At 41.9% G+C, this 16,878-nt stretch overlaps 1 protein-coding gene across 2 annotated transcripts in view; it reads left to right on the top strand.

Moving 5' to 3' along the window:
* Positions 1 to 16,878, top strand: part of DIAPH1 (diaphanous related formin 1) — a 676,165-nt gene that overhangs the window by 530,745 nt on the left and 128,542 nt on the right. For both annotated transcript variants that reach the window (XM_030213536.1, XM_030213537.1), the window contains one exon: positions 4,538 to 4,702. In XM_030213536.1, the coding sequence (XP_030069396.1) occupies positions 4,538 to 4,702 (165 nt within the window). The remainder of the gene's footprint in view (positions 1 to 4,537; positions 4,703 to 16,878) is intronic.

Raw genomic sequence — 16,878 nt, 5'->3', positions numbered from 1 at the left:
GAGCTGGAAAAACGGAGGAGAATCATAAGAGAACTACAGCCACTACTCCAGGAAGATGAATTACTGAAAGAGATATTCCCATCCCCACCAGTGCTGGCCTTCCGACAGCCACCAAATTTAAAACACAAGCTGTTCAGAAGTAAACTTCCAACACAGACGGAAAAAGAAAAGGGCACATTTCCATGTAACACAGCCAGCTGCAAACTATGCCAAAACATTTCACAAGACCCCACAGTCATTCACAAAGGAAAAATATTCAACATAAAGGACTATTTTACATGCTCATCTTCCAATGTGATATAATTCAGTGTAAAAAATGTAACGAAGGATGCTATATTGGAGAAACAGGCCAGATGCTTAAGACAAGATTCAATCTGCACAGACATCACATGAAAATAGCCAGTGCCAGTCAAGCCCCCACCCCTGTGGGCCAACACTTCACAAGACCAGAACATTGCACCAGTGATTTCACAGTAAGAATACTGAAAGGTAATTTTAAAACAATACAGGAACGTAAGACCTTTGAAATAAGAATGATTGAATATTTTGACACACAACAAACAGGACTTAATAAGGATCTGGGTTTTCTAACCCTTTATAAACCATAAGCTGTATTTCTCTGTTTATTACCCTCCTCTCACTTACCAACACCCATTCTGTTAGAATATCAATGAAATGCTTTGATGTCCCAATGCATACCCCCACCCTCCCACTCTGTCAGACTGTCAAAGTAATGCTTTGATGTTTCTCTTATATATACTATCTGCTACCACATTTGCTTATTTCCGATCTGACGAAGAAGGGCAACCTTCGAAAGCTAATCAAGAAATGTATTAAGTTATGTCCAATAAAAAAGGTATCATCTTATTTTCTTTTCCATGTTTTATTTTGTTTTATTTCTATTGATAACCTTCAAGAGTGGACTAACACGGCTACCACACCTCTCTACTTGATCAGTTACAGGAACCAATAAAAAGTTAAGAATCCCTGCACTAGAGAAGATGTTGATAGGGAGATTGATGGGTTGTCTGCAAATTCAGTGACTGCAGAGATTTCTAGATTTTGCCTCAGAGGGAAGATTTTATCTTGCTATGCTTTGGAAGAGAGTTGAGGGGAAGCAGGGCAGAAGGGTGTGAGGGGAAGCAGCTAACAAAAGTGCAGTGATGCTTAAGACCTGGAAAAGTTTCTTAGGTTTGTTAGAGGCATGTGAAATGAGCTCTATAAATTTAGCAGTATGAGTAGCCATGTGAACTACTTTTGGCACTCCTAACTTGAAATTTGGGAAGACGGAGGCTAGGGTGAAACCAAGGAGAATGCTTATGAGTAGTAGTCAGAAGAGATTTCCGGGGTGCTACATTGTCCAGGATGAGAGAAAGCGAGGAGTGCAGTGTTTTGACCTGATCTGTGAGAGAGCTTGGGAAAGAGGAAATAGGAAGGGAAGAAAGTAATTAGATGATACCATTCTGTAATTATTACACATCAGATTATTACTTTACAAAGCATAGATTTGTATATTTGTATCATACTGACTCTTTAAGGTCACATTGGAAAGAAGTTTGTGAAATACTGTTAATAGAAATAAAACATGGAACAGAAAATAAGATGATACCTTTTTTATTGGACATAACTTAATACATTTCTTGATTAGCTTTCAAAGGTTGCCCTTCTTCGTCAGATCGGAAATAAGCAAATGTTGGTAGATGCCAGTATATATGAGTGAAACATCAAAGCATTTCAGTGACAGTCTAGATGCATGGAGACAGGAGGCTGACAGTTTTCAAGGCAATGACAGTATATCTGAGTGAAACATCAAAGCATTTCAGTGACAGTCTAACAGGATGGGGGTGGATAGGTGAGAGTCAGGGAGACAGGAAGGTGACAGAGCAATACAATTTACAAAGCAATACAATTTTATGCTTTATAATGGACTAGAAAACCCAGATCTTTAAGTCCTGTCTGGTGGGTGTCAAAATATTTGATCATTCTGACTTCAAAGGTCTTATGTTCCTGTATTGTTTTAAAGTTCCCTTTCAGGATCCTTACCATAAAATCACTGGTACAGTGTTCTGGTTTTGTAAAGTGCCCACAGGTGTGACATCTTTGTTGGAACTGGCATTTTTCATATGATGTCTATATAAATTAAATCTCTTCTTTAGCATCTGACTTGTTTCTCCCATGTAGCAGCCTTCATCGCATTTTTTACACTGAATGATATGTACCACATTGGAAAATGAGCATGTGAAAGATTCCTTAATGTTGAATATTTTTCCTTTGTGAATGACCGTGGGTTCCTGTGAGATATTTTGGCATAGTTTGTAGCTGGATATATTGCAAGGATGTGTGCCATTCTTTTCTTTGAGTCTGTGTTGGGAGCTTACTTCTAATTAGCTTGTTTTTTAAGTTGGGTGGCTGTCGGAAGGCCAGCACTGGTGGGGATGGGAATATCTCTTTCAGTAATTCATCCTCCCGGAGTAGAGGCTGCAGATCTCTTATGATTTTTCTTAATTTTTCTAGCTCTGGGTTGTATGTCACTATAAGGGGGATTCTGTCTGTGGCTTTTTTTTCTTTGTACTGTAGCAGATTTTCCCTGGGTGTTTTGAGGGAGGAGGCAATATTCTTGGAGATTATTTTGGGGTTGTAGCCTTTTTGTTCGAAGGATGCAGTCAGGGTCAGAGCAGATAACGGTGGTATCTTGTGGCTTGGCTGTAAATAATGGATCTTTTTGTATGTGAAGGGTGGAAGCTGGAGTTGTGGAGGTAGCTGCATCTGTCTGTGGGTTTCTTGTATATAGATGTTTGTATACAGCCATCACTGATTGAGACTGTGGTGTCCAAAAAATTGACTTTTTCTGGGTAGTAGTCAATTTGAATCTGATTGTAGGATCGATTTTTCTGTGCTTGCAGAGCACTTATGTATCCATTGTCTCTATTGAGTTCCTCAGTTCTGTTAAAGAACCTTTTTGGGAAAGTGACTGGGGCTTGTGTCTCTGGCTTATCCTACTGTCTACAAAGAACCCCCATAATAGGTATGATTTTTACTTTCTCCTTCAGCAAGCAGGATGAATCAGTCACACAAGGCATGAATCTTTTAGGTACTGGTTGCCCTGATTGTATCCGATGATGGTTCTCTTAGTGATGAAAAGGAAAGGATTAAAAAGAGCCTAAACTCACATCAGTAATTAGAGAGTTTGTTTTCATATATGAAGAAAGGGGAGTCACAGTTGTAATTTAAAATATTTATTCTTTGTGTCAAATGTGCAAATTAAAAGAAGTGGTATTTTTTTTCTGATTAAGATTTTCAAGCCCCCTAAGATACTATCAAGCTATGGGCCCTATTTACTAAGCCGCACTAGAGGTGCATTAGCATTTTTAGCGCGCACTGTGTAGGCGCCCACAATATTCTTATGGGCGCCTACACAGCACGCACTAATTTTATGAATCCGCTAAAAATGCTAGCACACCTTAGAAAACAGGGCTCTAAATTTATAAGGATGACTGCTTTGGATATTACGTATTCGGGGGGGCCCTTTTACTAAACTGCATTAAGTGTTAACATGTGCATTCCATAGCTTAAAGTGGTGTGCTGAGGCATCCCGCTGTACTTTTGACTTGTGCACACACCACTGGCGTGCTAAAGAAAAAATCTTAATTTCACTACTGGGGTGGAGAGTGGGAATGTCCATGCTAATCAGCGCAGCTACATTGCCACATGCTAACTGATTAGCACAGGATTAGTGCATGAGCTCTTACCACCTACAAAATTGGTGGTGGTAAGGGCTCACCTGCTAATTTTTGTTAATGGCTGTGTGCTAAGTGTAATTGGAAAATAGGCCAAAAATGGCTGTGGCAAAAAGTGGTCTTAGTGCACAGGAAAATCATATGTAAGGGCAAGCTAAGGCCACTTTTTGCCACAGTTTTGAATAAGGGCTCCTTGGTGAATTTGTGGGATTTTTATTTATTACCTTGGTACTGTGCTTCTCAACCCAGTACTTGAGGCACACCCAGTCAGATTTTCACGATATCCACAATGAATATGCGTGAGAGAGAACTTGCATACCAAGGAAGCAGTGCATGCAAATCTCTTGTGCATATTCATTGTAAATATCCTGAAAAAAACAGGCTGGGTGTACCCTGAGGACTGGAACCACTGCCTTAGTGAAATAACTAATTACAAGTTGTGGTTAAAATGTGGGCCAGCAGTGTGGCACAGGAAGATCCAGATTTGGATCCTTTTTCTGCAGGGCCTTATCACACCTCATAAACAGTTCACTTAAGGTAGGTTCACGGAAGGAGGTAAAATGGCTAGTACTACTATGATGACCTCTGCCAATATACAGGAAGAATGAACCAAACACTTTGGAAGCGGTACCCCTCCATCTTGTGAAGTTGCCACATGAGAAAAGTGAATAAGAGCCAGAATTCGTTAAATTGGCAGTAATTAGTATAGTTTGTAAGAGGTACACCCTCCAAAGCACATGATCTTTTTGGAGAGAAAGTCTGATTCTGGTTGGTTGTGATCCTTGACCCCAGCATAGCACATCTTTGTGAAAGAAGCTCAGGAGCAATACAACAAGCTGAGAATGATGCATTCAAACATGGAGGCTTCGTTTAAGGAGATGGGAGAATACTTTGTGTTTGACTTAAAAAAAACTTCAGTGGAAGAGTTCTTTCTGGACCTGCACAACTTCCGTACCATGTTTCTGGTGAGTAAAAGTGCGATGATCAAAGAAAGAAAAGAATGACAGAGTTCTGGCAACCTGGAAGAAAAGTGAGCTGCAGTTAGTGATTTATGATGATGGTGAGATTGAGACAGCTATAACAGTAAGACTGCAAAACACACCTTGGAAAGGCAGATTGATATCAAAAGTGGGGGATGATAATGGGATTTGATATACCATCATTCTGTGGTACAGTCAAAGTGGTTTATATTTATTATATGCAGGTACTTTCTCTGTCCCAATTGAGATCAGTTTTTGTACCTGGGGCAATGAAGGAGCTGCAGTAGGAATCTAACTCAGTTTCCCAGGTTCTTAGCTCACTGTACTAACCATGGTGGGCCAAGATCATTGTGTAAGGGTTTGACCAACTGAAAAAATAGGAGGAGAAAGGTAGAGGGGAATCTGTCATTCATCTTTTTCTTCCATTCATTAATTCACTGGGTATAATAGTTACATTTCATAAAAGCACATATAAATACTGTTGAGGTAGATAACGTCAGCATGTTTCCTTTTTACTTATTTTCCGTGTTATTAATGTTTACAAGTTACTGCTGTTAATTGTTTGATGCTGACAGCACATTTCTAGTGTCCAGACTGTGTAGATGTTTTAAAAACAACTTACCTTGAGCTGCTGTCGAAAACTAATGAGCCTAGGGGCTAGATAGAGCACAGGGCTGCCAACCAAGAAAGCCTGGTTCAAATCCCACTACAGGTCCTTGTAATCTCGGGCAATTAACTTAATCCACCATTGCCTCAGCTGCAAACTAAGGGCCTCTTTTATAAAGCCTCGCTAATGATTCCTGGTTTGCAAATGAGAGAACGCCTATTCAATTTCTATGGGCTTCCTCCCATTTGCTGCATGGAAATCGCTAGCACAGTTTTGTAAAAGAAGCCCTAAGATTATAAGCCCTCCAAGGGCAGGGAAATGCCTAGTGTCCTTGATTGAACTCACCTTTAGCTATTACTGAGAAAGGTTTGAGCTAAATCCAAATTTTAAAAAATAAATGTTTTCTGAGACAAAACTTTCACTAGGCATGTAAGTTATGTAATTATGGCACCAAAGGAGCAAACTTTTCAGAACTTTTTGATAGACTGCTTTTACTACTTATATGTGGGACTTGCCATAGGTACTCTTCTTCAACTGTCCCAGTTTGATATTTATTTCCAGTAGGCTCCAGAGTTTCTTTAGTTTGTAGTATTTTGTTCTTCAGACTTTAGTCAAAAATGTAATTTTCCCAATATATTTATTAACTTAAATGTGATTACCTGATCTTTCAATGAAATGCCAAGTAGTTTATAATTAAAATATATTGACATAGTTCAACAGTACAACATTCAAAATAAAACAAGCTTTAAAAAGGCAAGGAATGCTGTGAACCAGCTAGTTTTCAAATGGCTAAGTCATACACTTCTGCTCTCCACCCCACCCCCACCCACACACACATAAAAACACCTCCACACCAGGAATCAAACTGACTGGAGCCTACCTTCTTAATTCTGCCATAATAATGTTCACAATTGACCAAAGGCCTGGGGATACAGCCAGGGTTTGATTCCTTTACAGGTCAACTTTTGTTTCCAGGTGAGAAACAATTGTACTTCACTAGAATTCTACTAGTTGCAACTCAGACAAGGGTACATATTACCATGAACAGAGCCCAAAACATTGTGACTGGAGTAGTCCCTAGATCAGAAAATAATGAATGGCATTTTCTGTCTGTGGAGAACTCCTGAGAGATGTCTGTTTGCAACTGCTTAGAATACAGAGGTGCCAACATTGTGTTACTAATTGCAATCAGAGAGCAGTCTTAAGTACAGAGACCTTTTTCCCTTCATTAGTGGAGGAAGCTTCTTGTCAGTCTGCCCTCCAGTTTCTCTAGTAAGAAAAATCATAATTAAACTCAGAAGAACAAGGGACTATAATACTCATAGCTGCTACTTAACTAAGACAGACTGGTTTCCATTCAGAAACCAATCTGGTTAGAATTTTTCCAGCCCTTGTATTACAGACCAGATATCACAGCTTTAATGCCAGCCTCCATTTTCTTGCAATTGGATATTGGCTTGGATATTGAAAGTAAAATAATTCATTCCTATGGTTTTTCAGATCTAGTGTCTCAGATTGTTCTGCCTTTTAGAAAGGAATCCACTAGAAAGTATTTAATGCCTTATACATATTTCATAGTTTGGGTTCAAACCAATACTGTTAGAGTATACTATAGTACAATTGCCACACATCGTTGTTAGAGACAAGTGAGACCCATTTCTTTACAAACTTTAGTTGTGTAATTCCTTCTGGGTTTGCCTCATGAGAAGCCTTCTGTCAAGCTTCTGCTGAGGCCTCAGTGTGATTTTAAGCTAATAAAATCTCTTTGAGCTTCTGGCCTCCTTTCCAAGAAGGCTGTGTTTTTGACCGTGGATAGTTCAGTATGCAGTCAATTAATTACGGACCTCAGAATCTACTACCAATTTCCATCACCATAGGGTTGTGCTCCACGTGAAACCAAAGTTTTTGCCCAAAGCAGTGAAGGACTCCTTAATCTCTCAATCGTGTTACCAACGTTTTTCCTGAGCCCTCATGCCAGGAAAGGCAAATAAGCCATTCAGATTTTGAATTTCAAAAGAGCCATCACCTTCTACCTTTGGCAGACAAAAGACCTTAAGAAATATTACTATGTTCTTTCCTCCTTTTGCAAAGAATTCCATGCATGTTTTTCACATTTATCTTTTTAAGATAGCAAAAAAAAAAACCAAAATGGGGAGGAATATTTAGCTCTAAAACGGTCATATAGGATAGATGGTCCAAATCTACTACTCTGACCCAGATGCTACATTCTTCCAAAGATAATACATCTTAAACATGTCTGTCCCTAAAAAATAAATAAAACAAAGAAAATATAAATTGAAACAAACAAGAAAAAACAATGACCAAACTAGACAAAAAAAAAAGCAGTTCAGCTTGGGTACCTTTAATCAATCATTCAGCATAATGCTCCAAAAACACCACAGCCCCTTACTACAGTGACACTGCAATGATGGTCAATTCATACATTATGTGATTAAAGGAGAGCCTGCCATTCGATTTCCCTTGCTTTTTCTACCAAGGACATTGTGAGATGTCACCTACGCATAAAGATAAAAACACTTCCAAAACAACAAATTTCAAATTCTGAAGAGTATGATGACATGACAACCAATGCTGAACCAATGGAGCATCCAAAATATCATTGTGGATCAAATACTCAAGGATTCTAACCTTAATGTTTCATTTAGTGTGACCAACATAGCACATTTTACGAGGGCACATAATTAGATACATCACTTGAGCAGTCAGACAAGATGAAAAATACTGTGGGAGGGAATCTATAGAACACTCCCACTTCCCCTTAATGACACTTTCTCACTGTGGTAGAACCAGTTTAAAACTCAGTCCCACCTAGGGGGATGTGACACAGAAGGGGTGGAGCTAGTAGGGGCATGGTCCAGGAAGTAAAACAGCTCAGAGGTACAGCTAGGTTAAGGAGGCCCAGAGGGAAGCAGCAATGACTGACTGCATATGCCTCCACCATGTATGTGTGAACTTGCAACCAAGACAGGTAGGCCAACTTAAACTGTGGGCTCTTAAAGAACTGTGTTTTTGACCTGGCAGGAGAATAGCCAGCATATGTGATTGGCTAGAGACAATGGTGCACACCATGGCCCTGCAGAAGCAGGCCATGAGAGGAAGTTACTACACCTAAGGGTTAGTTTTGTGTTTACTTTCTCCCTTACCTGTGAACTGAGCAGGACCCTCTACTTGGCATGTTTAATAGATAATATTTTTGTTCACCTTAACCTGCTCTATAGCTCAGCTTTATCCAGGCTCAGGCCTGCCCTCATTCACATTACCACATATGGTTCTGGAAGTAGGATTGTAGGACCTTGTGGGATTAGCTGGAAAATTGGGTTAAAGGGACTAGCCCTGCCCTAGCTAGGGACCAGAAGAATTATAGTAAGTGCTGGACTGTTAGACTTTATTTTGGTTTGTTCTTCCTGCTCAGTTTTGCTAGGGTTGGAACACAAATATGGAGAAGTTACTCAAGGCTTTAGTTGAAGGCTAGCAGCAGCTGAAACAAGTGGTGCATAGGCATTGGGAACAACAACAAGCTTCCCAGAGATCTCTGGAAGCACAACAAAACTCTCTTGCTCAAACAGCACATGAATTACAGGCACCTAGGCTATAAACTCCAGATGATCCTGGCTACTTTTTTGACAAACTTCAATAGGACCATTCACCTGGCTGGTTGGCCAGAAGCATCCTAGACTGCTTATCTAGGGAACCTTTTGACCAGTGGCAGCCAAACTGTTTCAAGACACCAACTCCCACAGTGAAAAGTCAAGGCTGCCATTCTGTAAAGGGTGGTCTGCACACAAGAAGCCCATCAACAATTTTGAAAAGGGTTTCTACAAACAAAAAAGATCCCCCAGACTTTCTTTTACAGGCTGAAAGTAGTAGCACAGAGATGACTTCAGCTGGAAGGCAAAACTGTCCTGGCTATAGCAAGAGTCATTTTTGAGCAGTTCCTAGAGGGGCTGCTTCCATCTAAGAAACACCCTAAGTTAATACAAAGGAGAATTTTGGAAGTAGCTGATGTCTTCTATCATGCACAACTAGAGCTGTAACCTGGCAAGGACAAGAAGCAAGCCATGAGTCCAGGAAAAAGAGAAAAGACAGGGACTTAAAATTCTAAGAACATAAGCTGTCGAACAGCCCAGCATCTCAGAAAAGAAGGTTGGAGTGATGACGGCCCCCCTCCACCAAGAACCCAGTGTACTGGGCTGACCTGGTCACCATACTCACCTGTTTCAGATGTGGAGAGATAGGCCATATAGCCAGGGACTACCAGGAATTAGATGACAAAGTTATGGATGTCAACCGGGTATCCCCATACACTTGCAATTTTGTGGAAGAGCCAGAATTGTGTACTGTAAGTTGAATTGGATGGGAACCCCTACCAGGCACTGATAGATTCCAGCAATATAAAGTCCCTTGTTTAGTGGGGAATAGTCATCCAACTAAAGTGTGCATGTGGCCAGAGACAGTATCCTACAGTTCAAGTACCTCAAAATGCCAGTTGGATAAGCCCAGTTGGTGGCGATGGTCTTGCCTTGGATCCCCTACCCGATTGTCCTGGGCTTAGATTTCCCAAACTTTAGAACCACCTGGACCCATCTAACCGCTGGCCAAAAGAAGGAAGAGGAGTCTTTTCCCAAGATCTTCCCCTTGGAGGATTTCAACTTGTATTTAGAGAACCCAAAACTGCCTAAACCCTCTTGACAGCAGAGGTTAGAGAAACTGCTTTGCCTTCTGAATTTAGGAGCTGCAGTTGATGAATATCTGGGGCCAGGAGAAAGATGTGCAGGATATCCCAGACCCTTTAGAAAGTCTGCCAGAGAAAGGACTACGGGAAACTTAGAGGTCAGTTAGAGGATGAATCCTTTAGCGAGGCATGGGCTAAGGTTATTACTGTAGACGAGAACCCCCTGTGCATCCAGGACCCCTCTAAGATAATTCCCTTATATTTCATATTGAAGAATGACTTGTATAGGGTGGCCAAGGGAACCCTGGAGAGTGAGGAGGTATAGCAACTGTTAGTTAAGCACCCTTATCACAGTCAGGTCATGCAACTAGCACACAGTACCCACTGAGGTACTGACTAATCAGGGCTTTTATGTCTCGAGTGATGAAGCAAGTGTGGTGTGCCCTGCTAAAAGTGAAGACCTTGTTGACATCAGTGTATCGTCCACAGACATGGTGGTCTGGTGGAGAACTTTAACAAGACTCTCAAGCAAATATTAAGAAACTTTGTGGCCGAAGACTGGACTACCCTGCTCCTGTATATACTGTTTGCTGTCAGGGAGGTGCCCCAGACAAGATTATCTTACTTTGATTTGTTATATTGACAGAGACCTAGAAGAATCGTGGATGTGGTTTGAGAAGTCTAGGAGGAAGAACCTAAGCTGGGGAGAAACATGGCAGAGTAGGTGCTCACCATGCAGGAAAGACTGAAGAAAGCAGTCGAGGCTACCAAACTCTGCTTAGAGAAGTCTCAGGTGGGACAAGCCCAATCCTACAACCAGAAGGCCTTCCAGAGAACCTTCTAACCAGGGGACAGAGTTTTAGTTCTCCTGCCCTCGTCAGAAAGCAAACGAGATAGCAGAGAAGACCGGACCGCCAAGGTGGCACCAGCAGATAAGAAAAGCAAGACAAAGATCTTCAATATCAGTTTGTTAAAGAAATGGATCTCTTTGACTGCAGTGCTGCTCCCAGAGGATGACTTTGGTCCAGAGGTTCCAATACACCCAGAACCCGAGCAGCTTTCAGCCACACAGAAGGCTGCTCTGGAGCAATTAGTACCCCAAAACAAGGGCATGTTCTCCAGTGTGCCAGGCCGGACCCATCTCACATACTATATCATCACCAGTCCTGAGGTAGTGGTCTGGCAGCACCCATACTGGATTCTAGAAGTCCATCAGCCTGTAGCAGAGAAAATATCTGAGATGCTGGAATCAGAGGTTACTGAAGAGTTCACTAGTAATTGATCATCCCTCATTAGGTTGGTGTTTAAATTGGATGGGAGCATCCAGTTCTTTACTGATTTCTGGAAGGTCACCGCCATTTCCAAACTGGAGGCCTACACAATGCCAAGGGTTGATGAGCTTATCAAAGGGCTGGGAGGAGCCGGTTCTTTTCAACACTGAACCTGACCGAAGGGTACTGGCCAGGTACCCCTCACTTGGCTGTCAAGGAGAAGACAACTTTTTTGATGCCCCAAAGTCTGTTCCAGTTCACTGCACTACCTTTTGGCCTGTATGGGGCTCCAACAACAGTTCAACACCTTGTCAACTGCCTGCTAAAGCTGCACAGTGGTTATACAGCCACCTACTTGGACATTATTATCTGCAGTAAAGACCAGAAGATCCATTTAATCCAGTTGGAAGTGATAGTGGGTAGTTTAAGGACAGCTGGATTGACAGTGAATCCTAAGAAATACTTCCTTGGAGGTCCAGCACCTGAGGTACTCTGTTGGGAAAGGGCACATGATATCCCAGGTATGGAAGGTAGAAGCAAGTATTGGTACCAAAGTCCAAGAAGCAGGTGCTCTCAGGATACTTCCTGGGGCTTGGTGGATACTACCAGTGCTTCATTCTAGGCTTTGCCAAGAAAGTGGAACTGCTAACCTGCCTCCTACAAAGGCCCCTGAAAAGGTACATTGGAATTGGGCACTACTTTCCTGAAGAATGCCATCAGCCAGCCCTTTGTGCTAAAGATAGATCTACTGAATGTCAGTTTCAGGGCAGTTTTAGCACAGGAAGTGGATGGGAAAACACCCTGTGACCTACATCAACTGAAAGTTGTTTTTCCTAGGGGATAAAACTGTATAGTTATTGAGAAGGAAGCCCTAGCAGTTAAGTGGACCTTGGCGGTGTACTAGTATTATCTGCTAGGATGACACTTCTTGCCCATCATGGAGCAGGGCTTGCCACAAGAATTCAAATGCAAGCATCAGGTTCTGGTTCCTCACTCTCCAGCCCTTCAGTTTTGAGATATGACACCAGGCAGGCCAAGATCATGCAAATACTGATTTTATTTTTTTGTCTTGGGAGGTGGACCTTGACATGGCAGGCACTCAACTGGGCATTGTTGGGCAGAAGGGGGGAGGGTATGTGAGGAAGTCTATAGGATGTTATCATGCCCCCTTAATGACACTCCCTCACAGTGGCAGAGCCACCTTAAAACTCACAGTCCTGTCTTGGGGGGGGGGGGGGGGAGTGACACAGGGAGGGCCTAAACCAGGAGGGAATGGTCTAGGCTAATTTCAACTTGACCTTATAAAACTGTATTTTTGTCCTGGCCGGAGGCTGGCTGCCATATGTTATGGGATAGAGACAATAGTGCACGCTGTTGCCCTGCAGGAGCAGGCCACAAGAAGATGTTACTACACCTAAGGACTAGTTTTGTATTTACTTTCTCCCCTACCTGTGAATCAAACAAGACCCTCCCCCTCCCTACTTGGCACCTTCAATAAATATTTTTGTTCATTTTGACCCACTTTATGGCTCTGCTTTATCTGGGCTCAGGGTCTGTCCTCATTCACATTACCACATGCTGCCAACTGTGTTTCAAGATTCAGTTTATTTGATATACCACATCATGAGTATGCATTCAGAGCTGTTCATAAAATAAAAATACAATGCAAAGTAGATTCGAAAGGAACTGCAATAGTTGATAAGATAGAGAAAAGTTAAGTGGAAGGGCAGGGTAATGGAAAGAGAGGGGAATGGCAGAACAATTGTGCCACAGACCTATAGAGCAGAGCTGCACCAATGGCCCAGGATGCTAAACAGGCTTGGACACGAAGGTGTCCTTAAATAAAAGTGTCTTCAACCCTATTTTAAAACTGTCAAGAGCATGCTCCAGGCAATAATGTAAAGGCTATGAATTCCAGAGTGTGGGGTCACTCCTGGTCAAAACCCTGGTCTGAATAAAATCAAACCAAACATAGCATAAGGAAAGGACCAATAAGAGGTTTAAATTTGCAGAGCAACAGATTCTTGAAGTTCTGTAAGGTATTTTCGCTGGAGAGAGATAGGGGAGGTTGACCTGACTGGAGTACCTTAAATGTCAAAAGTACAATTTTATAAGTGATACAATGTGCAATGGGAAGCCAATTTTCCTGCCGGAGGAGAGGTGTAACATGGAACATATTTTCAACAGTATGTGAGCAGATGTCTTAATTAATTCAGATTTCAGCCATACATCTAATATCTTGGATCCTAATGCCCTGAAACAGTGCATTACTATAGCCTATCCTGAATATTTACTTGACTTTAAACTACTGGCAATTTACACAACCATTCAGCCATACCTCTCACAATAAAGATCACTTACATGACCTATCAGCCTACAAATTTGCAAACAGCAACTTTCATCTAAGTAACCATACCTGGACTCCAACTCCTTGATCAGATCACAGTAAACTCGAGTTCTCCCTCTATTGGAGGGAAAATGCAAACTCAAAAGTAAAAGTATTAGAACTACTCGCAAAACTAGAGGAAAAATAGATACCACAACCTTTTGGTATAACGTCCTGAACAATCCTGCACTTTCTCCAGTAGACAATAACAACTTCATGATTAAATGGGATGACCTGTGTGAAAATGTCTTCAATAACATAGCTCTCCTCAAATCTATATCCAAACCAACCCAGAAAATTTCACCTTGGTTTAATCAATCTGTCTTTCTTTTGAAAAGGAAATGTAGAAAACTGTAAAGAAAATGGGCTAAAGACAAATCAAATGAAAAATTAACATGGAAAGCTGCCATCAAAATATATAAAAATGAGATCAAAATTGCAAAACTCAACACTTTAACAAAATAATTGGTGGGCAATTTCCTTAATATCAGTAAACTTTTCAATCTGATAAATAGTTTACTATCCACAAAAGAAAGAACCACAACCACCGAGTCCCCACCAACAACAGAGCAACTGACTACTTTTTTTTGAAGAAAAAAATAGTTAAAATCAGAGAAGGAGTACTCAAATTAAAACTCAATCATCAAGGTATTTCCAAAAAAAATAGTCAGACACACATATAGGAATAGCCGCCAACAGAATCTGGTCTTCCTTCTAACTACCAGCCCATGACACAGTAAAACATTACCTCCTAAAATACTCAACCTCACAATGCATCCTAGACTCTTGTCCTTATTGTCTCATGAAGGAAGCTCCTAATGCATTCATTAATCTGCTTAAGCAGTATATCTCCTTCCTACTATTCCATGGCACTTTCCTTTATAATAAAGGCTCTATTATCTTAACTTCAATACCAAAAAAACAATTCAATCACCATAATTGATCAAACTACAGATCAGTAGCCTCCATTCCTTTTATTTATTTATTTATTTGTTTGGTTCACTTGTATCCCACATTTTCCCAGCTTATACGGGCTCAATGTGTAATCTGTTGGATTGGTCATGAGCCCTTAAGCTCAGGCCAAGGCCCGCTGATAGCAGAGGCCAAGCTAGGGGAGACCGACCCGCCCCTACACACCCCAGCTATCCCATACCCCTAGCCTACCCACATGCAGCACCTCAGGAAGAAAGGGAAATAGGCATTCAAGCGTGCCTCATGGCCGAACTGGAACCGATACACTCAGACCCACTCATACGGGCCTCACGGCCGAACTGGAACCGATACACATTCAGGGAGGGGAGAAAGAAACACAGGAATCCCCACAGGACCCAAGGTGCCAGCCGCGCACTGAACAGCAGCCACAGGGCGCAGGAAAAACCAACCACGGAGGCTCCACAGACCCAGGACAGAACCCCTCCCCCAGACTACAAGGAAAGACCCCAAAGGAACCAGCATGGGGTGCCCCCCCCCCCCCCCCAGGGGACTAGCACAGGAAAGGAAAACTACTACAGGAAGCACCCTGTAACCACAGGGGGATATGGAGAAAATAGAAGACCAGGCTTCTACAAGAACACCACAGCCAGGAACTCCCCCCCCCCCCCCCCCCCCCAGGACAGAAGGGAGAAGGAGCCAACTAACAGCCACAGAAGCCAGAGACAGGTACAGGAAACAAAAGGTAAACTAGCCCTGAAACCAGAGGCCAAAGGCAAAGATACAAAAGGGATGAAGAAAATCCCCTGTCTAAAACACACAGAAGACAGATGCAGAGACACAGTACACAAGGGGTTAAACTTACTGAACCAGAAGTCAGAGGCAGGAACATGGAGGAGGAAGATAACTGAATAAGCAACCTGAGGGAAGGCCCCCACAGACCAGCAGCCTGCCAGAACGGGGCAGCGCCCCCACTGAGTAAACAAAGTAGCTGGCCTCCCACAGAGAACTGCAAGCAGTGAGGGAAAGCCCCAGCTGGAGGCCAGTGAATTAATTACTCACACACACGCTGACAGAAATGAACCCAGACAAAGGAAACTAAACAGCAAGCTGAATACACACGCTGCCACGAGATATCCCAAACAAAGGGAAAGTAACAGAAACTTTGAACAGGGAACACAGATACAAAACTAGAGCACAGAACAACGTTCTGACAGAGAACTGCAAAGGCTATAGTCACCAAGAAACGTAACGCCAAAGCAGGGGAAGCAGGAACATGTAGGCTTAAGTACTACCCACTGACGTCAGCTCAAACCCTGACAGCCAATCAGGAATGAAGTCCACACCCCTCCTCTGCCAGACTGGCAGAATCATAACACAATGTGGTTAACAAGGTTACTAGAAAATTACATAATACAACAGGATAAAATTGTTCCAGAAAAAAGTGACAAATACAAGTACAGAAGCAGCGGAAAAAGAGAATACGGATGGGAATACAGGAGCAACAAAAGGGAAGCAGACAGAAGGGAAAAAGTGGGAAATCAAACAAAATGGGGGAAAAGGAGTTTAAAGAGCATTGTGGACTTCGGGGTAGGCTTTACTAAACAAAGAAGTTTTTAGTAATTTTAATGATAAAGGTGATGGAAGGCCTAGTTACAGCACTACCTTTCACATTTCTCCGTACTACACAAATCGCAATCAGGTTTCAGACCATGCTATAGTACTGAGACTGCCCTTACTACCCTAGTATCAAATCTCAGAAAAGAAGAAATTAGCATAGGGTCCAAGATCTTAATAATGCAGTTTGAAATGTCTAGCGCATTCAGTGTAGTAGATCATAGTATCCTGGTAAACATACTAGACAACTTTGGCATATGTGGCACAGTCCATTAATGGTTCCAAGGATTCCTGAAATCAAGATCTTACAAAGTGAAAATGAAGGGAACCTTATCTTCACCTTGGAATGTGGCATCCCTCAGGGCTCAATGTGAAAGGAAATCCGCCAAAAAAGCGGAGAACTCAAACACCCCACGGTAAAAACAATAGTGTAAAAAAAGTGGGAGAGCGACCAAGGATACCAGAAACTGGAGGATGTTCGGTAATAAACAACTTTATTAATAATTTGAAATCTTCAAATTATTAATAAAGTTGTTTATTAGCAAACATCCTCCAGTTTCTGGTATCCTTGGTCACTCTCCCACTTTTTTTACACTATCCCTCAGGGCTCTCCACTATCTTCCATACTATTTAATGTAACGGTGTCACCACTAGGTA

This window comes from Microcaecilia unicolor, chromosome 8 (assembly GCF_901765095.1).
Source record: "Microcaecilia unicolor chromosome 8, aMicUni1.1, whole genome shotgun sequence".
In the NCBI taxonomy this organism is placed as follows: Eukaryota; Metazoa; Chordata; class Amphibia; order Gymnophiona; family Siphonopidae; genus Microcaecilia; species Microcaecilia unicolor.
The sequence above is the reverse complement of the archived record's forward strand: the minus strand, read 5'-3'. Positions and strand labels throughout refer to the sequence as shown.